The sequence below is a fragment of the Micromys minutus genome (assembly GCF_963924665.1).
Source record: "Micromys minutus genome assembly, chromosome: 3".
Classification (NCBI taxonomy): Eukaryota; Metazoa; Chordata; class Mammalia; order Rodentia; family Muridae; genus Micromys; species Micromys minutus.
In genome coordinates this window covers 22,563,157-22,585,865 of record NC_137972.1, presented here as the reverse complement: position 1 = coordinate 22,585,865, position 22,709 = coordinate 22,563,157, and the positions used below count along the sequence as shown (strand labels likewise).

Genomic DNA, 22,709 nt, shown 5'->3' with positions numbered 1-22,709 from the left:
TATGCCTGACCATTATTGTTCATTTTAGAAGCTTTTATGAGTAAATTTTATTTTTTTTTCTATGTATTTGACTATGTACAAATGTAAATTATGACATTCATAACTAATACAATTTTTCACAAGAAATGTATGCATAATTGTACTTGACATTGGTTCTTCTACCAGCTTTTCAATTGCCCCTGGCCTCACACCTAACAGGTCCTCATTCTGTTTTCCTGACATAGGATCCTTCCCTTTTATCTGCAGCCATTTCACTCCATGTAGGCCCCTGATCAGCCATAAAATTATCTGCTGAGCTTCCATAGTCCTTTCAGAAAATCCTTGTACCAGTCTTTCTATTTACTTAAACAACAATTAAAAAAAACGTACCTTCAATGATTAACTGTGTGTAATTATTACCACTTGATACTATTCTAAATGACTAGGTTTTCTCAAAGTTAATTAACTTGTGTAGGTTATAAAATTAAATTAGTCTTCAACTCCCTCAAAAATCTGAGAGTGGTAAAATATCTAAAAACATAGGAAGTCTAACTTGGCTTCCAGAGCTGAAACAGGTTGTAGAGACACATCTCCACTAGCATTCCGCTGTTAGCAACATGTGAGAGTAATTCTGGTTGTGTAGAGGTTGTAAGCTTTTTGTGTAGAGGGTTTGTGGAATGAGAATTTAACATACAAACCTGTTTGATAAGTTAATGAATGTGGAGTCATATTTTACCTGGCTGTGGAGAATGTGAGCTAAGTTTTCCTCTAGTAAAGGAAGAGCTGTGTGGAGTGATTTCAACACGGTAGACTGCAGCTCCATGCAAGAACTGGTAGCCAAAGTTACACACTAAAAGAGAGATAGCTGAAAGAGGATACAAAGGGAATCCCATGGTAAAGAAAAGGCACAGGCTTCTGCACTAGAGCAGGATAAAAGGTTACCACTTTTTAATTTTTACTGCAACATCATGATTGCTTTCTTATTATTGATATATAGAAATCTATTAGTTTGGATGTTTATTTTGTGTTCTGTTAATTGATGAAAGTGTATATCAGGGCTGAGAGTGTTCATGATTAGTGTTCCAGTAAGAGCCCTTAAGAAAACCTTCAGACATAAACATATCATATGTGAATGAGGATAATTTTCCAAGTTATCGTATTTGTATGATTGTGCTAGGATAACAAGATAAAAATGAATGGCAAAAAGGAATAGCCTTTAGCCCATTGCTGATAGTTTTATTAAAAATCTTTTATATTTTTCATCTGTCATTTTATCCAAGTCACTATCCCCATTTCCAGAAATTAAGAAGTTAAGATCTTTGAGGTGTCATGTTGCTTTCAGAGGTTCATGTTTCTTTTGTCTCTGTGATTGTGTTGGATTTCTGCTGGCCTGAATACTTCCTTTGAATTTACTTGTATATCTTATTAATGAGCCACTCAATTTTTTTATTTATATGTGTTTTAATATTTTGGAGAGAGAGACAGAGAGAGACAAAGAAAGAGATAGAGACAGAGAAAGAGAGACAGAGAGACAAAGAGAGAAAGTAATTGGTTTAGTAATTAAGATTTTTTTATTTTATGTGTATAACTTTTTGTCCTGCATGCATGTTATGTATAACACTGTGTACCTAATGTCCATGTGCCCCGACTCACAGGGAAATCAGCAGGAACCTGGGATCACTTAGGAGAAAATGAGGGACAAGAGGCACAAAGAACAGACAGCAAGTCAAGAGGTCTGATGAAGCTGACAAATTTTTATTTTTCACATGCTAGTTTTATTCAGGTAGGAGAAGGAAGACAGGCACAGGGCTAGGGGACTATCCAGCTAAAGAAATATTCATAATACACTTGTGGAGAATTATATAGAGAGGGAGAGTGCATAGGTGCAACAAAATGTTCTGCCAAGAGGTTCTTTTGCCTGGGTGACTGTTCTACTCAGCTAGCTACCTAACCAAAGTGAGATCACCTGATTGATTGGAAAAGTCCTCTACCATGGGAAACAGAACCCTAGACCAATATCAAGGCAAAATGGTGTTACTCAGTCTAAGGTAATGTAATTCTGTCAGCTCCCAGCTTATCCTTCCTTTTTATTTGGTTTATGACCCCTGTGGCTATAGGCAAGTGGACCTCTATCTGTCTGAAGAAAAAGGTCTCTAACCAGAGAGGTGAAGCATTGACAGATCCTTCTAGATTTGTTTACATGATGTCTTTTTGAAGAGAGGGTCTAAGTGTCCTTATCAGAGATTCAAGAATGGCCAAGAGCACCTCTGAACACCAAACTCTAAGCATCCAGATTTGCTTCCCAGGGGTCTCAGAGACAGAATGCATGGTCCTCCACTTTGCAGTTCTTTGCCTTCAACCTCTCACTGGTGCCCACACTTCTCAGAACCAAGTGTGCATAGATCTGAGTTCTATGCACACCCTTTAGGAGGCCGACTCATTGTGGGTTCATCAAGACCACAATCTGCAAAGTCAGTTGGTAATGGACTTGTATTTGGATGCAAAGGAGTCAATTTGATGGCAGATGAACTTCACAAGCCTGTTAAACTCCCAGGGTGCAAAGGCCAGCACTATCAGAAAACCTACAAAAGGGCCAAGAATAGATTGGAGAAGTGTGGTAAGTCATGGAGAAGTAGGTGAAAAGCTCAGCAGAAAGAACAGAGCAGAATATGTTACCTAACAACCTGACCACAGAATTCATGAAGGTGGCCTGAATAGCCTGGTGATATTCTATACAACCTGAATCATAGAAGCTGGTGTAAACTATTAATATTGACACTAATGTATTTTATAATGAATGGCTCCCAATATCTCTGGGGATGCCCACCATACTGTAAACATGGACCCTATATTTTGGTCCCTGGTAAAAGTTTAATGCTTTGGGTTGGGTAGAGATGGCTGGTGAGAGATCTATGCCTGTATCTTCTTCTTCCATATTTAACTGATCTTACTCAGATAGCCTAGAATAATGTATCTGAATTGGTCTTTCTCCTAAGTTATCTATTTGTTGTTTAATAAAGCTGGTTAGTCTATTAAAGTCCCAAAAACAAAAGAAATAAGAAATAATCCTACTAAGGGTCCTAAAATGTTAGGCTGGAGTGTAGACACCAAGGTGAATTTGACAACAAGTTTTTGTACCAACTCTCTCTCTCTCTCTCTCTCTCTCTCTCTCTCTCTCTCTCTCTCTCTCTCTCTCTCTCTCTCTCTCTCCTCCTTCTCTTACCTTTTTCATAATTTCTTTGACTACTACTGTTTTGTCTACATAAAAATAGAAATTTACATGATGGCAGCACAAAGACCACTCTGTTGGAGAAAAAGGAGGGCCAGTCCTCACATGTTTTGAAGAATGACTTCAGCCAAAGAGGAGAGGGAATAATACAGGTCATCAATCTGCTGTTGGAGATGTTGTATGTCTTCATCAATGGCCATCTGTAATTCTCTGTATCTGGACTCTGAACGTATAATGGAGGAAATACCTGTTTTAGTTCCCATAGGCCTTAGGATGAGAACAGATATAGTAATAGCCAAAATGGGCTCTCTCCTTTGCCTTTGCAGGTCAGGAGAGGTGTCTGAAGACTGATCACACAGATAGAAAAATTCATCAGAGCAATAGCAGGTTAATCAGGGCACCATTTTAATGAGAATGCAAAGTCCGGGTCATGCTCGCAGAAGACAAAGATGAAAAGGCAATGTATTAGGCCATCTACGCAAGTCCACCATGTATCATTGGTGGGGATAATGAAAGCATGGGCCTCGTCATAGACAAAGATCACATTGCAGGTAGGAGTAGTGAGGGGGTGAATTGGAGGAGCCAGCACAAACCCCTGGGCCTGATACCTGTGATAGGGACATTTCTTGCTATTTTGAGGTCTGCCACTGACATTCCCGTGAAGAATTGGAATAGAAAAAAATCACCAAAAACAGCAATAGCTTTATTGAACAGGGGCTGAATGTGATAACAAAGCCAACAATCATTAACCATATTGAGGGAGGTGGCATTGGGCATAGGTATGTTTGGTTTACCAGGGTTAGGATAAGGATTTTAGTGGGTGTGTATAAAGGAGAGGGTAAGGGGGTAATGAAAGGACCAGCGGAAAGTACAGATGATCCAGCAGATCCTGGATCTTGGGCAGAAGGACCTTTTGTAGTTGGAATGGGGGTGGGGCACAGGAGGCTTACAGATAGGTAGAGGAACTACAACAGGGTTTGGCATGAAGGGAACTGTGCTATTGTTGTATATTGGCTCTTTAAGGGGTTTCACAGTGAAAGTTAGACCTCTGTCAGTGTGATATTGGTAGAACCTAAGTCTCCAGAGAAACCTTTTGTCCAATCTTTTGTCTTGGTCCTATCTAAGATTCTACTAGTTAAGGGGAAACACCAGCCATGAGTTTTGATATTGATGTCCTTACATTCTGGGGAGAAAGTGTTGAGGCCAGCTTTTGGAAATCTCTGGTCACTGTTATATAATCCCCGGTAGAAAAGGCGGATCACTCCCTGTAGTATTGCTTCCCCAGCTTTTACAGAAAAGATCATTTAAGATTCCATATTTATGCAGGAGGAAATGGTCACAATGCCACCTTGGGAAGACATAGAAATCTGTTCTTTGTAAGAATGTGTGGCAGAATTGGTTATCACAGTTAACTTTGACAGACTGAAAGATTGAAATAAGGAGATTTTGGGGAGAGTATGACTGTGTATTAAGTATGTTTTCTTGGGAGCAGTATATAATTTCAGCTGGTGTTCAACACCCCAAGTGGACATTGCCCCAAGGACCAGTTTACAAAAGTCAGGGGTTAGTATCCCTGGCCCCAAGTTGAGGTGGATATTTTTGAGGAAGACCAGACGACCTCCTTTCTCTCTTAGAGACCTACCCAAGTATAATTCCATGCCATGTATCTATTATGTGGGGCCTTTTGAAAAGGTAGGTTAAAGGTTGTTATCATAGTCCAGAGGATCATCACCAGTCCTTGAAGGAGCAGCATCTGAAAGAAAAGAACAAGTCTCAGGAGGAGACTACTGCTCCATTCTGAACAATGAAGGGTTAATAGGTTTAATTAGCTTCTCAGGGAACCATCTCGGATCTTGAGTTTTGTTGCTCATAAAAGATCTGGTGACCAACTGATTTTAGGAGATTGTTACAGAATTTATGGGGAAAGGAGAATCAAGGCCCCATCTGACCATGGGACACTGGGATATTATCATATCACCAGTTAAGAGAGAGAAGATTCATTAAGACAGACTGAAAATGTTGGACAATCCTTGGAAATACATTTCCTGATGAAAAAATGATTCCTGGAACTCATTTAGGGAATTATTTATACCCATATTCAATATTAAGTACAGCAAATTTTAATAATTTATCATTGATAAAGCAGATTAAGTAATTAGAGGTCTTGTACAAAACTCACCCCAGAGGAGGTGCGCTCTAGCGAATAGGAACAGCAGCTTAGTCATCAGAGTTGAAGTTTTCTGGTAGAAAGGATAGGAATGTGACAGAGGTGGCCAGAGGGTCCTGTTCAAGAAGAGGCTTTACAACTTTCATTGAGGTAGATAGTAAGCCCTTTATACTAAGCAAGTTTATTTTATGGAAATATACAATGGATTGAACATTACAGAAAGACTATCCACAAAAGAACATCAGGGAAATATATACTTCACAAGTAGATGTTAAAATGCTCCATGGATTCCTATTTGTTGTTTAACTAATTTCCTATGTGTGACATCACGTAAACAAGACTTTAGAGTTAAGGTTCCTGTACTTCCATTGTCAGAAAGAGGCAAGGTTTGATAAAGGAAATGACAGATTTGCAAATGCTCATGTTTGACAGGTATTAGCACAACAGGAAGAACCAGATAAACACTCTGTGGCCCTGATACATTCTATAGAAGGTGAACCAAAAATTACCTTTGCATGAGAAGTGAGAAGAATGTGGTGGGATTTAGGTTTAAAAATGGTATTTCTTAGCAAAGTTATCTGTTTATTTTTTCTGGAGTGCACATAGAGAACACATAAACCAAATCATCTGGGAAAAATATAATTATCTTCTATCTAAAAATATAACTAATATATATCTAAAAATATAACTTTATTAACTAGTAACTTTCTTTCTGTTTAGATCAGCTATGCTCCTTTTGACCAGAGTCTTGAGAGCAGAGTCCAGCTCCAGTCTCCTTACCAGTTTCCTGTGCACTCCACAGCTCTGTACCAGGGAATTATTCAACTGCTGCTACACTTCACTTGGGTCTGGGTTGGCCTGGTGGTTCCAGATGATGTGAGGGGAGAAGTCTTCCTTAGGGAAATCACAGAGGAGATGACCAACCATGGAATTTGTGTTGCATTTGCAGAAAAGAATCCAATATTTTTTACTAGAGAAAATATAAACTGGGAACGTTTTAGGGAAAGATTCACAATGACCCATGTTATAGTTGCAATTGGTGACACACAGTCTTTTCTGAGGACTGCCTTTATCATCACTTGCAATAAACCTTTTGGTCATGTCTGGATCACAACTTCTGATTGGGACATCACCACATTACCCTTTGGAGATGATGAAGCTTATACATACTTCGGTGGAGGATTATCATTTTCAGTTCACATGGGGGAAATACTAGGATTCAAGAATTTTCTCAAAAGTGTAAAACCTGGAAAATACCCTCATAATATCTTTATCAGAGAACTGTGGTCGATCTTATTTGGATGTCCATATTCATATCAGCCCTCGATCAGGGAAGATACATGTGAGAAAAAACTGAGCACACAACCTCTACACCGTTGGGACATGAATACCTCACCCTACAGCTTCAAAGTCCATGCAGCTGTGTATGCCATTGCCCAGGCACTCCATGAGGAGCTCTCACTCAGAGTGGAAGGAGACTCACTCCATAAAGATGTACACCAAGCTCCTGTCCCATGGAAGGTAGCAATATCTACTCTTGTATTTACCTAGGCATTGGGCACTGCCTTGTATGTTCTCAATTTTGATATATGATCTTTCTTAATTAGTGTTAGAAAAATATTTTTGTTCTTAGCATACTTCCTTAGGGTACTGTCTCTTGCCTAATGTACTTATGGTTATTTCATTAGCATAAAGTCATAGTGTTAATAAATAAAGAGAAACACATTTTATTCATGCAAGTTGAGATAATATTACTAGTAAAATATATATGTATATGGTGCTGAAAAAGATTTTCCTAATTTTAGCACATTCAACCAATAATATTTAAGCTCTTTAATAGTCACATCTTTTTCTTTTTGCTTTTAATGTTTTGTGAAGAAATTATAGGATTAAAACCAAGACATTTGTTAAGTACCAATATGCAACATTTTAAGGGATTTTTAGGTCCATTTGAAGGCAATAGCTTGTTTTGTTTTGTTGAACATGTCCTGGAAGAACACATAGCTTCCATAAGGTTAGACATTTTAATCCCCTCCTGTTTTCTAGCCTATGGGAGTCTGAGACATAAGGAACATGAGTTGAAGCCAGCATGAGCTGCATAGACAGTGCTTGTCTTAAAAATCAAATTCAGAATAAAACTGAAACCAAAATATTCTCTCTAAAGTGAAGACTGGTAATGTAATGACACAACACCTTTTCTAATGTTTATCACTCTATACATGCTTGTCTTTTTTGTTTTCTTATTAAAGAACTTTATTTTTAAAAAAACAAAAATAAATGTACAAATCTCTAGCATGTTTGGATAAAAGCATACAAACACACCTCCATCATTGCTTGGCAATTTTCTTAAGTTTTGATAATGTACATCAAGATTCCACCAGCCACAATGAACACAAAGTATGTGCAAAACAGCATGAAACCTGGAATTAGTCAAAGTTTCCTTGATGTGTAAGGAGTAAAAATAAGGTTTTTTTTTTTCTTTTCTTTCTGTTCTTTACTTGAACTTCACACAGTCTGTGAGTTCTTTCTGGGGTGTTGTAGAGGTTTCTGGGGTTAGTATCCAAATATCAGTAACTGCATATTAGTCTTTTCTTTTGTGACTGGGTTATTTCACTCAGGATGATATTCTCTAGATGCATCCATTTTCTTGAGAATTTCATAAGGTCATAGTTTATGATAGCTGAGTATTACTCCATTGTGTAAATGTAACACAATTTTTGTATCCATTCATCTACTGAAAGACATATGGGTTCTTTCCAGCTTCTGGCTATTATAAATAGAGCTGCTATGAACATTGTGGTGCATGTGTCTTTGTTGTATATTGAAGTGTCTCTGGGGTATATGCCCAGAAGTGCAATAACTAGGTCTTCAGGTAGTACTATTTCCAATTTTCTGAAGAATCACCAGACTGTTTTCCAGAGTGGTTGTACCAGTTTACAACCCCACCAACAGTGGAGAAGTTTTCCTGTTCCTCTACATCCTTGGCAGCAGCTGCTGTCATCTGAATTTTTGATTCTGTCCAATCTGAGTGGTGTGAGGTGGAATGTCAGTGTTGTTTTGATTTGCATTTCTGTGATGGCTAATGATGTCAAACACTTCTTTAGATGCTTCTCAGCCATTCAATATTCCTCAATTGAGAACATTTTGTTTAGCTCTGTACCACATTTTTTAATATGCTTGTTTAATTCTCTTGTGTCTAGTTTCTAGAGTTCTTTGTATATCTAGATGTAGGGTTGGTAAAAACCTTCTCCAACTCTGTTGGCTGCCGTTTTGTTTTCTTTACAGTGTCTTTAGCCTTACAGAAACCTTGAAAAATCATTAAGTACCTTTTGTCAATCTTTCACCTTAGAGCATGAGGCATTGGTGTTCTGTTCATGAAATTTTCTCCTGTGCCTATGTGTTCTAAGGTTTACCCTACTTTCTCATCTAATAGTTTCACTGTACCTGACTTAATGTGTAGATCTTTGATCCACTTACACTTGAGCTTTGTACAAGGAGATAAGAAAGGGTCTATTTTCATTCTTCTGCATGCTGAGTGCCAGTTGAACCAACAGCATTTGTTGAATAAGCTGATTTTTTCACATTGAATGTTTACACCTCCTATGTCAAAAATCAGGTGACGATATATGTGAGGGCTCATTTCTAGATCTTCTATTCTATTCCATTGATCAATGTGACTTTCTAGACCAGTACCATGCAGTTTTTAGCACAACTACCTCGTAATATTGGTTGAAGTCGGGGATAGTGATTTCCAAAGATATGTTCCTGTTGTTGAGGATGGATTTCTCTATTCTAGGTCTTTTGTTATTCCAGATGAAACTACACATTGCTCTTTCCAATTCAATGAAGAATTGGGTTGGTCTTTTGATGGGGATTGTACTGAATCTGTAGATTGTTCTATAAAGAAGGCCATTTTAACAATGTTGATCCTTCCAATCCATGAGCATAGAAGATATTTTCATTTTCTGAGATCTTCCACGATTTTCTTCTGTAGAAGTTTGAAGTTCTTGTCATACAATTCCTTTACTTCCTTAGTTAGAGTCACACCAAGGTATCTCATAGGTTTTGAGAAGTGTATCATTTCCATAAATACTTTGCCCTTTGAGGAGAGGAAGGCTACTGATTTGTTTGAGTTATTTTTATGTCCAGCCACTTGCTGAACTTGTTTATCAGCTGTAGGAGTTCTCTGGTGGAATTTGTGGTGTTGCATAAATACATTATCATGTTATCTGCAAATAGTGATGTTTTTACTTCTTCCTTTACAATGTGTAAGCCTTTGTTCCTTTTGCTGTATAATTGCTCTGTCCAGGACTTCCAGTACTATGATGAATACATAGTGGGAGAGTAGGAGCTTTTCTGAGTTTCTGATTAAAGTGGGATTGCTTCAAGTTTCCCACCATTAAGTTGAATGTTCACTGTTGTTTTCCTGCATATTGCTTTTATTATGTTTAGGTATGGCCCTGGATTCCTGTTCTTTCAAGACCTTTAACATGAAGTGTTATTGTATTTTGTCAAATGTTTCTCAGCATCCAGTGAGATGACCATGTGGTTTCTTTCTTTGAGTTCTTTTATATGGTGGAATTTCCATATATTAAACCATCCCTGCATCCCAGGGATGAAGCCTACTTGATCAAGTTGAATGGTTGTTTTGATGTGTTCTTGGATTTGCTTTGTAAAAATTTTTTGAGTATTTTTGCATCAAGGTTCATAAGTGAGATTGGTCTGAAGTACTCTTTCCTTGTAGGGTCTTTGTCTGGATTAGGAATGAGGATTATTGTAGCCTCAAAAACTGAGTTAGGTAGTGTTCCATCTGATTATATTTTGTGGAATAGTTTGGAGAGTATTGGTATTATGTCATCAATAAATGTCTGATCAAATTCTGCACTGAACCCATCTGGATGTGGGTGTATTTTGCTTAGGATACTTTTGATGACTGCTTCTGTTTCTGTAGGTGTTATGGGATTATTTAGATGGTTTACCTGGTCCTGTTTAAATTTAGTATCTGGTATCTATCGAGGAATTCATCAATTTCCTCAATATTTTTGAGCTTTGTTGAGTACAGGCTTTTGTAGTAGGATCTGATGATTCCTTGAATTTCCTCAGTTTTAGGTGTTATTTCTCCACTCCTTTCTGATTTTGTTAATTTGGATACTCTCTCTTTGCCCTCTAGTTAGTCTGGCTAAGCGTTTATCAATCTTGTTAATTTTCTCAGAGAACCAGCTCTTGGTTTTGTTGATTCTTTGAATGGTTCTTTTTGTTTCGATTTGGTCTATTTCTCCCCTAAGTTTAATTATTTCTTGCTGTCTACTTCTCCTTGGTGCATCTGCTTACTTTTGTTCTAGAGCTTTTAGCTGTGCTGTCAAGTTGCTAGTGTATGCTCTCTCCAGTTTGTTTTTGGAAGCACTCAGCACCATGATTTTCCTCTCAGTAATGCTTTCATTGCATCCCATAGGATTGGGTATGTTGTGTTTATGCTTTCACTGAATTCTAGAAAATCCTTAAATTATTTTTTCATTTCTTCTTTGACCCTGCTATCGTTTCATATAGCATTGTTTAGTTTCCAAGTGTTTATGGGCTTTTTGTTGTCTGTGTTGTTATTAAAGACCAGCCTTAGACCATGGTAATCTGAAAGGACTCATGGTATTATTTCAATCTTCTTATATCTATTGAAACTTGTATGTGGTCAATTTTTGAAAAGGTGCCATGAAGTGCTGAGAAAAAGGTTTAGTCTTTTGTTTTAGGATGATATATTCTGTAGATATTTATTAATTCCAGATGGTTCATAACCTCTGCTAGTTGTTCAGTGTCCTTGTTCAGTTTTTGTTTCCATGATCTGTCCATTGGTGACAGTGGGGTTTTGAGATCTCCCACTATTATTGTGTGGTGCGCAATGTATTTTTTAAGCTTTAGTAGGGATTCTTTTATGTATATAGGTACTTTTGTATTTGGAACATATATGTTAAAGATTGAGAGTTCCTCCTGACAAATTTCCCTGTAATGAGTAAAAAGTGTCCTTCATTATCTTTTTTGATACCTTTTGGTTGAAAATCAACTTTATTTGATATTAGAATGGCCATTTTAGCTTGCTTCTTGGGGCAATTTGCCTGAAAGTTTTTTTTTTTCCAAACTTTAACTCTGAGATAGTGTCTGTCTTTGTCCCTGAGATGAATTTCTTGTATGCAGCAAAATGCTGGGTTTCGTTTATGTATCCAGTCTGAAAGCTTTTATCTTTATATTGGGAAATTGAGTCCATATTATGTTAACAGATATCAAGGAATTGTGGTTGCTCTTTCCTGCTATTTTAGGTTTTGGAGGGTGAACTGTGCCTATATGTCATTCTTCTTTTGGTTTTCTTGCTTAGAAGTTTTCATGTTTTTATTGGGATGTAGTTTCCCTCGTTGTAATCAGTTTTCCACCTATAATTTCTTGTAGTGTTGGGTTTGTGGTGAGATATTGTGTAAATTTAGTTTTGTCTTGGAATATCTTAGTCTCTCCATCTATGGTCATTGAGAGTTTTGCTGGGTATAGCAGCTTTGGCTATCGCCTGTACTCTCTTAGGGTCTGCATGATGTCTGACCAGGCTCTTCTAGCTTTCATAGTCTCTGTTGAGAATTCAGGTGTGATTCTGATTGGTCTGTCTTTACAAGTTACATGGCCATTTTCCCTTACTGCTTTTAATATTTTTTGTTTTCTTTGGGCCCTTGGCATTTTGACTGTTATGTGTCAGCAGGAGTTTGTTTTTTGATCCAATCTATTTGGAGTTCGGTAGGCTTGAAGGTCATCTCATTCTTAAGGGTAAGTAAGTTTTCTTCTTTGATTTTGTGTAAGATATTTACTGTGCCTCTTAGTTGATATCTTCGCCCTCCTCTATTCCTATTATCTTTAGGTTTTGTCTTCTCATTGTGTCCTGGATCTCCTGGACATATTGGGTTAGGAGATTTTTGGTTTTTGCATCCTCTCTGACTGTTTTGTCTATGTTTTCAATGTTGTCTTCGGCTCCTGAGATTCTCTCTTCCATCTCTTGTAGACTATTGGAAAATCTTGCATCTGTGACAACTGATTTCTTTTATAGGTTTTCTACCTCTAAAGTTGTCTCTTTTAGTGTTTGCTTTATTGTGTCTATTTCTGTTTTAAATTCCTTCTTCCATTCCTTCATCTCTTTGGGTCTGTTTTCCTCTAGTTCTTTAACTTCTTTGAGTGTTTTTTTTTTTTTTTTTTTTTTTTTTTTTTTTTTTGTTACCTCTTTAAAAGCTTTTAAATTCTTTATGCTTTTCTTCCAGTTCTTTTTTAAGGATCTCTATCATCATCTTGAGGTATGATTTTAGGACTTCGTCTTCTTTTTCTGGTGTGTTTGGCATTCTGCTATTTCCTGTGATGTGAGAGCTGGGTACTGGTTTTGCCAGGTTTTCTTGGTTTTCCTGGGGTATATTCTTTCTCTTTCTTTTTGCCATTTTGTTTTCAGTCTTTTGTCACTGGATCACTGCTGGATCACAGCTGTCTTGCTACTGGCTCACTGCTGGTTCAGGGCTGCTCCAGTCCTGTGTTCCTGAATCACCGCTGGCTTACCAGTGGCTCACTGCTGTTCTGCTGGCTCACTGCTCTTCCTGGTGGTGGGTGGTCTGAGTGCAGTTCCTCACTACTTGTTGTTCATCTTGGAATAGCCAGATGCAGGGTTACTGGTTCCCTGGAGCAAGCTGGGGCAAGGAGGGGGAAAGTGGGACAGCAGGCTGGCTCACCACTGGCTCACTGCTAATCCTGGTGGCGGGTGGTCAGTCAAATGTCTTTAAACAGATTGACTTTCTTGTCTGTTTTACTCAAGGAGCTTTTACTCCAAGGTTTTGATCTGTTTTTATTTGGTGTATCAGAAAAACAAAAGATCCACCTCCGCTTATTTACATGTTGATGTCCTGTTTCTACATCAGCATTTGTGGAAGAGACAACATTTCAGCCTTTGGATGTTTTAGAGTCTTGTGTATTCACTTAGTTTCTGGATTTCTGTTTAGTTTTTCAGCTATGTGTTTATGGTATATTCCATACTTGTATGGCTGCAATTTTATAAAACTATTTGGGATGAGAAACACAATGCTTTAATTTACTTCTTCTTGATCAAATTTGTAAAAGGTGTGTGACTTCCTTTTGGTTCTTCTCTCCTATGGAGTTTTTAGACATTGTTAATCTAATTACAAACCTCTTTTAATTTTTGGAAGACATTGCCTTAATCTGTTCAACCTTTTGAGTAATGAAGACTTTTTAACAATATTAACTCTTTTAATCCTTGATTTGTTGTCTATATTTCTTCAGTCTTCTTCAATATCTTACATGTTTCACTATAGGCATATTTTAGTTACTTTTCTAAATTTGTTTGTAATATGATTGAGGCAACCCAGTGGAAGAAAAAGAGTCTCCTGTGGAGTCAAAAGAGTCAGAGGCACACCCTCTCCTATATTTCAAAGTCCCTCAACCATCCCAGATAAACAACCACACATGAATGCAAAGGAACCTAGTGCAGACATGGGCAGGCTCTCTGCTTTTCAATTCAGTCTCTGTGTTACATTATGAGCCCTGCTTTGTTGATTCTGTTGGCTGTGTTCTCCTGGTATTCAAACTACTCTGGATCCTACAATACTATCTTCCAGTCTTCCATGGGATCTACGGAAACTGCCTAATATTTGGCTGTGGGTCTATGCATCTGCTTCCATCAGCTGCTAGATAAAGTTTCTAATAAAAACTGGAATAGGTACCACTCCACAAATATGTAAAAATATCCTTAGGAATCTGTTCTTCATCTTGTTGATGTTGCTGGGTTCTGTTGGCTTTGGTTCTACCTTATGTCACTGAGCCACCGAGCTTCAGGTTCCTGGCCATTCAGGCAGTGTCTGACATGAGTTACATATCCTGGCTTAAGTCTTAAGTTATACCAGTCATTGTTTGGTCACTCACATAGATTTTTATCCCAAGCACATATTGCTGTCAGTAGAGGTTGGGGTTCCAATGTCTTTTGGCTGGATGGGTGTTCAAGCTACACCAGTAGGAGCTTTGCCTACATACAGAAGATGGCCAGTTCCTATTCCATATAGTCCATTACTAGGAATCCTCACTAATGTCACTCTCATAGATAACAGACAGTTTCCAGACCAATTGGTTTTGACAATGTCCCTATATGCTCCACTATTCGGTCTCTTTCTGTCCAGACGTTCTTCACCTCCTTCCTCAAACATTTGCCTTCTTGTTTCCATCTCCACTCACCCTCTAGCCTACCCACCAAATATATTCTATTTTCCCTTCCCAGGGATATTCATGTGACTCCCACCCTAGAGCTATACTTGTTAATTAGGCCCTCTGGGTTTGTGGATTATAATATGATTATCATTTATTTTACAGCAAATAACCATGTATAAGGAAGTACATGTCCTGTTTGTCTTACTGGATCTAGGATGCCTCACTCTGGATATATTCTAGTTCCATTCATTTGCCTGCAATTTTCACAATGTCATATTTATAACACCTGAGTAATATTTCATTGTGTAAATGTACCACACTGTTTATCCATTCTTTAGTTGAGAAATGGCTAGGTTATTCCAGTCTCTGGCATTTATAAATAAAGCCACTTTAAACTAATTGAGAAAGTGTCCTTGTAGTAGGATAGACTATCCTTTGGGTATATGCCTAAGAGTGGTATAGGTGGATCTTGAGGTATATCAATTTCCAATTTTTTGTGGACCCATAATAATTATTTCTATAATTGCTGTACAAATTTGAACTTCTTTCATCCATATAGAAGTGTCCCCATTGCTCCATCTTCTCACCATCATGAGCTGTCACTTGTACATTTAATCTTAACTGTCCTGACATGTCTTAGATGGATTCTCAAAGTAGTTTTGATTTGCATTTTTCTAATGGTTAAGAAGGTTAAATATTATTTTAAGTGTTTTTTTGGTTTTTTGATATGTGTCTGTCAAGAATTCTCTATTTAGATATGTATCTCATTTTTTAAAAATGTAGATTGTGTGTTTTCTTGCTGCCTAGTATCATCAGGTCTGCATATATTTTAGACAGTTCATTCTTTGTCAGACTAAGAGTTGGTATAAATCAGTTCTCATTATGTAAACTGACATTTTGACCTTTTGAAGTTGTCCGTTGCCTTGCAGAACCATTTTTGTTTCATGAGATCTCATTTACTAATTGTTGATCTTAGTACCTACACTATCAATGCTCTATCTAGGAAATTGTTTTCTGTGCTAATATGTGAAAGGCTGTTTCCTAATTTTCCTTCCATCAAGTTCAGTGTGTCTGGTTTAATGACTATTAATTGTACAGGGTGATATATATGGATCTATTCACCATTTTTAAAATAAAGACATCCAGATTAAATGGCACCATTTTTGAAGATGCTTCTTTTTCTTTTGACTTTGTATTTCTGGCTTCCTGATTAAAAATCAGTTGTTCACAGGTGTGTAAATTTATTTCTGGATCTTCAGTTCTTTTCCATTGTGAAACATGTGTGATTTCATGAAAATAGTTTGTGGGTTTAATTACTATAGTACTGTGCTGCAATTTAAAATTAAGGATGGTGACAGTTCTTGATGTTATTTTACTGTTTTTTATGTTAATTCTACAGATTCATGACTATGGGAGATCATTCCTTCCTTAAATAGCTTCTTATATTTTTTTATTCAAAGACTTAAAGTTTTATGATAAAAATTTATGGCTTTATTTCTTGGTTAACAAAACATATTTTATATTTTTGTGCCTATCATGAACTGTGTTGTTTTCTTGATTTTTTTCCTCAATCTATTTCTCTTTTTTATGTAGGAAGCCTGCTAATTCTTTTGAGTTAATCTTGTGGCCCTCTACATGCCTGAAAGTTTTTTATATTTCATAGGAGTTCCCTGATTTAGGTTGCTTATATATGTAATAATATCTTCTGCAAATAATAATATCTTGAATTTTTGTTTTCTATTTTATATCCCTTGTTCTCCTGCAGGTATCATTTTAACTAAATAATTTTATTCTTAAAAAAAACAAACATAAATATACAAATTTTAAAAGATTTTTTACATAAATCTATATGAATATATTTTAACAACTTTATTTTATAAAACAAAGATAAATGTACAGATTTTAAGCATTTTTGCATAAAATTATGCAACACATTTTTGTCAGTACTTGTTTCTTTTTTTTAAAGGTTTGATAGTGTGATAAAGATCCCACCAGTAACAATGAGCATAAAGTACACATAAAACGAGATGCAACCTGGAAATAGTCAAAGTTTTCTTGTTGTGTAAAGATTTTTTTTTTACAATAAGCAGACAGTACATGTAATACAGGGTACCACCCGGAATTTGTCAATGTGTTCTTGGTGGATAAGGATTGAGCATAACTCTTTTTTTTTTTTGCTTTGCTTTGTTTTCTTTTTTTCTTGGACTTCATACAGTCTGTGAGTTGTTTCTGGGGCAGTGCGAGCCTCTGGGGTTAGCATCCCACTATCAGTGACTGCATATTTTTATTCAGTACTTGATTTTTTAAAGGTTTGATAGTATCCATTAAAATATCACTAGTTGAAATGAGCATAAAGTACATGTAAAGCAAAACATAACATGGAAAGGACGAAAGTATTCTGGAAGTATAAATATTAAAAATAATGATTTTTAAGTACCAAGAATTGCCACAAGACTACATTATTAGCTCTTGAATTTTTAATGATTTAATGTCTAGGTATAACACACACTAGGAGGGTGATATACACTTATTTTTATTTTTCTTATACAAAAGCCTAAGGCTTACAATTTTTTGGCCTTACTTTTTTTTTTTCTTTTTTTTTTCTTTACTTTTTGTTTCATTTTTGAGCTTCATGTAGTCTGTGAGTTGTTTCTTGGGGATTCAGAGCTTTCTGGAGCCAGTAGGCAATTTTTGTGACTGCATATTATGTCTCTTTATTTGTGACTAGGATACCTCACTCAGGATAATATTTTCTAGATCCATCCATTTGCTTAGGAATTTCATAAAGTCATTGTTTCTAATAACTGAGTAGTACTCTATTATGTATATGTATCACAGTTTCTGTATCCATTCATCTACTAAAGGACATCTGGGAACATTCCAGCTTCTTGATACTAAAATTAAAGCAGTTATGAACATGGTGGAGCATGGGTCCTTATTATATGTTGGAGAATCTTTGGCGTAAATGCCCAGAAGTGTAATAACTGGGTCCTTGGGTAGTACTATGACCAATTTTCTGAGGAACAACCAGACTGATTTCCACAGTGGTTTTAGGAGTTTGCAATTCCACAAAAAAAATGGAGAAGTGTTCCTCTTTCTCCACATCCTCACCAGCATCTGCTGTCATCTGAATTTATGATCTTGGCCAATCTGACTGATGTAAGGTGGAATCTCAGGGTTGTTTTGATTTGCATATCCCTGATGACTAGGGATGTTGAGCATGTCCTTGGGTGCTTCTCAGCCATTTGATATTCCTTATTTGAAAATTCTTTGTTTAGCTCTGTACCCAATTTTTAATAGAATTTTTTGATTTCCTGGAGCCTAATTTCTTCAGTTCTTTGTATATATAGCATTTTAGACCTTTATCAGATGTGGGATTCGTAAAGATCTTTTCCTAATCTGTTGGCTGCTGTTTTGTTTTTTTTGACAGTCTCCTTAGTTTTACAAGAATTTTGCAATCTCATGGAGTCCTATTTATTGATTCTTGACCTTAAAGCATAAGCCACTGGCGTTCTGTTCAGAAAGTTATCCCCATGCCAATGTGTTCTAAATTTTCCTCACTTTCTCATACAAGAGTTTCCATTCATCTGGTTTTATGTGAAGATCTTTGGTCCACTTGCACTTGAGCTTTGTACAAAAAGATAAGAAAGGATCAATGTTCATTCTTCTCCATGCTGAATGGCAGTTGAACCAACACCATTGGTTGAAGAGGCTGTCCATTTTCCATTGAATGTATTCACCTCCTCTTTTAAAGATTATGTGACCATATGTGTGAGAGTTCATTTCTAAATCTTCTATTCTGCTCCAATGATCTACATGCCTATCTCTGTACCAGTACCATACATTTTTCAATGCAATTGCTTTGTAATATAGCTTGAGGTAAAGGATGGTACTTCCTGTAGAAGTAATCTTGTGGTTGATAATGGATTTCACTCTTCTGGGTTTTTTGTTATTCCAGATGAATTTGCAAGTTGCTCTTTCCAACTCTATGAAGAATTGAGTAGGAATTTTGATGGGGATTGCAATGAATCGATAGATTGGTTTTGATAAAATGGACCTTTTTTATAATGTTGATCCTTCCAATCTATGAACATGGGAAATCATTCCATTTTCTGAAACCTTCTTCAATTTTCTTCTTCAGAGATTTGAAGTTCTTTTCATACAGATCATTCACTTGCTTAGTTAGGGTCACACCAAGGTATTTCATATTATTTGTGACTGTTGTGAAGAGTATCTTTTACAAAATTTCTTTTGCAGCATATTTGTCCTTTGAGTAGAGGAAGGCTACTGATTTATTTGAGTTACTTTTATATCCAGCCACTTTGCTGAAGTTGTTAATCAGCAGTAAAAGTTCTCTGGTGAAATTTTTGAGGTCACTTAAATATACTATCATGTTATCAACAAATAGTGATATTTTGATTTCTTCCTTTGTAATTAATATCCCTATTACTTCCTTTTGCTATGCAATTGCTCTGTCCAGTACTTGCAGTACTATATTGAATAGGTAGTAGGAGAGTAGGCTACCTAGTCTATTCCCTCATTTTAGTGGGATTGCTTGAAGGTCCTTTAGTTTGACATTTGCTATTGGTTTGTTGTGAATTGCTTATATTATGTTTAGATATGGGCCTTGGATTTCTGCCCTTTACAAGATTTTTAACATAAAGGGGTGTTGAATTTTTTCAAATGCTTCCTCGGCATCTAGTGAGTTGATCATGTGGTTTTGTTTCCTTTGAGTTTGTTTATATGGTGAATTATGTTGATGAAATTGTGTATATTGAACCATCTCTGAATCCCAGAGATGAAGCCTTGATCACGCTGAAAGATTGTTTTGATGTGTTTGTGGATTCAGTTTTCAAGAATTTTAATGAGTAATTTTGTATCAATGTTCATGAGACAGATTGGACTGAAATCCTCTCTCTTTGCAGGTCTTTATTTATGAACAACTTTATTTTTAAAAACAAAGATAAGTGAACAAATTTTAAGCATTATTGCATGAAAGAATACGAATACATTTTTGTCAGTGCTTGGTTTTTTTTTTTAAAGGTTTATAGTGTGCATTAAGATCTTGTTAGTAACAATGAGCACAGAGTACATGTAAACAGGATGTAACCTGAAATTAGTCAATGTTTTCTTGGTGTGTAAGGATTAAGAATAATGGTTTTTTCATCTTTTTTTTTATTGAACTTAATATAGTCTGAAACCTGCTTCTGGGGTATTCAGAGCTTTCTGGGGTTAGTATTCAATTATCAGTGACTGCATATTATGTCTGTTCTTTTGTGACTGGGTTATCTCACTCAGGATGATATTCTCTAGATGCATCTATTTTCTTAAGAATTTCATAAAGTCATCGTTTCTGATAGCTGAGTAGTACTCCATTGTGTAAATATACCATAATTTTTGTGTCCATTCATCTACTGAAGGACATATGGGTTCTTTCCAGATTCTGGGTATTATAAATAGGGCTAATATGAATATTAAGACGGAATCTCAGGGTTGTTTGATTTGCATTTCTCTGATGGCTAAAAATGTTGAGCACTTCCTTAGATGCTTCTCAGCCATTCAATATTCTTAAATTGAGAACATGTGTTCTAGCTCTGTACCCCATTGTTAATAGGGTAGATGGGTTCTCTGGTGTCTAGCTTCTTGAGTTCTTTGCATACCTTGGATATTAGGCCTCTATCTGATGTGGGCTTTGTAAAGATGTTTTCCCACTAAGTTGGTTGCCATTTTGTTTTCTTGACAGTGTCCTTAGCCTTTCAGAACCTTTGCAATATCATTAAGTCCCATTTGTCAATCTTTGATTTTAGAGCATGAGCCGTTGTTGTTCTCTTCATGAAATTTTCTCCTGTGCCTATGTGTTCTAAGGTTTTCCCTACTTTCTCTTTTAATAGTTTCAGTGTACCTGGTTTCATGTGGAGATCGTTGATCCACTTGCACTTGAGTTTTGTATATCTCCTTGTAGGTCTTGTGTAGTTTAGGAATGAGAGTTACTGCGGCTTTCAACAATGAGTTGAGTAGTGGTTCATATGGCTCCCTTTTGTGGAAATTTTGGAGCATATTGTTATTAGCTCTTCAGTGAATATCTGATAAAATTCTGCAGGGAACCCATCTAGTCCTGGATTATTTTTATTGGGGGAAAGGCTTTTGACGGCTGCTACTATTTCTTTATGTCTTGTTGGATTGCTTAGATAGTTTGTCTGATCATCACTTAACTTTAGGAACTGGTATCTATCTAGAAATTTGTCCATTTCTTCCAGGTTTACAGTTTCGTTGAGAATAGGCTTTTGTAGTAGGATCTGATAAATTCTTGAATTTCCTCAGTTTCTCTCATTATCTCTCCCCTTTCATTTCTGATTTTGTTAATTTTGATACTCTCTCTGTGCCTTCTAGTTAGTCTGGCTAAGAGTTTGTCCATCTAGTAGATTTTCTCACAGCTTCTGGTTTGGTTTATTCTTTGTATGATTATTTTTCTCTACTGGTCATTTCTGCCATGGTTTTGATTATTTCCAGCAAACTATTGCTCTTGGGTGTATCTTCTTCTTTTTGTTCTAGAGCTTTCATGTGTGCTGTCAAGCTGCCAGTGTATGCTTTCTCCAATTTCTTTTTGTAAGTACTCAGAGCTATGAGATTTTTTTTCAGTACTGCTTTCATTGTATCCCATTTGTTTTGTATTTGCACTTTGATTTTCATTAAATTCTGAAAAGTCTTTAATTTCTTTCTTTATTTCTTCCTTGACTAGCCTATTGTTGTTGGATAGAACATTGTTCAGCTTCCATGTGTATGTGGGCTTTTTGTTGTCTTTTTTATGATTAAATTCCTGCCTTAGTCCATGGTGATCTGATAGGATGCATGAGAATATTTCAATCTTCTTATATGTGTTGAATCTTGTTTTGTGACTTTACATTTAATATTTGAAAAGTTACAGTGAGGAGCTGAGAAGAAGGTATATTATTTTGTTTTAGGATGAAATGATCTCCAGGTGCCTGTTGTTTCCAATTGGTTCATAACCTCTGCTAATGTCGCTGTGTCTCTGTTCAGTATCTGATTCCATGATCGGTCTATTGAAGAAAGTGGGATTTTGAAGTCTCCCAATATTATTGTGTATGGTGCAATATATTTTTGAGCTTTTTAGGGTTTCTTTTATGAATTTGGATGCTCTTGTATTTGGAGCATAGATGTTCAGGATTGAGAGTTCATCTTGATAGAATTTTTTCCTTTAATGTGTAAAAATTGTCCTTTCTTATCTTTTTGATAAAATTTTGTTAAAGTCTACTTTATTCAATATTAGAATTGCTATTGCAGGTTTTCTTCTTGCTATTTACTTGGAAGCTTTTTCCAGCCTTTTACTCTGAGGTGGTGTCTTCCTTTGTCTCTGAGATCAGTTTCCTGAATGCAGCAAAATATTGAATCCTACTTACATATTCAATCTGAGAATCTATTTCTTCTTGGGGGAACTGAGTCCATTGATGTTAAAATATATTAAGGAATAGTGATTCTTGTTTCCTGTTATGTTTGTTTCTTGAGGTATAATTATGTTTGTGTCTTTCTTTTTTCAGTTATCTTGCATAGTTATTTTCTTCGTTTCCCTAGAGTATAGATTCCCTCTCTGTGTGATAATAGATAGGGTTTCCATTATTATCTGTGTACAGCTGGATTTGTGGTCAGATATTGTATATAATTAGATTTGTTCTGCACTATCTAGGTCTCTCTAGCTATGGTTATTGAGTTTTTTGGTAGATATAGTAACATGGACTGGGATTTCTGTTCTCTTAGAGTCTCTATGATGTCTATCCAGGATCTTCAAGCTTTCCTAGTCTCTGTTGAGAAGTCAGGTGTAGTTCTTTTTGGTGTGCCTTTATATATTACTTGTCTTTTTAAATTTTTCTACTTTCCTCTTGCCATCTTGTTATCTGTGATTATAGGTGATCTTCTTGTCACTGACTGGCACCTTTCTCTCCTGTAGATCTTATGACTTGGCCATTTCTCTAGTCCTAAAAGGGCACCTTTCAAGAGAGCACCTCAAGGTCTGTGCTCTGAAAACTCCTGGTGATATTTCCCTGGATTGTGTCCCAGGCTCTCTGCTGGTCCAGGTGTAATATCACCTGTGCAGCTGAT

General features: G+C 36.4%; 1 protein-coding gene across 1 annotated transcript in view; it reads left to right on the top strand.

Moving 5' to 3' along the window:
- The window catches only part of LOC308418277 (vomeronasal type-2 receptor 26-like), a gene marked incomplete at both ends in the record, with an annotated part of 38,851 nt that overhangs the window by 2,470 nt on the left and 13,672 nt on the right, over nt 1-22,709 (top strand). Inside the window, one exon of the mRNA XM_080913671.1 lies at nt 6,096-6,896. Coding sequence (XP_080769797.1) covers nt 6,096-6,896 — 801 coding nt within the window. The remainder of the gene's footprint in view (nt 1-6,095; nt 6,897-22,709) is intronic.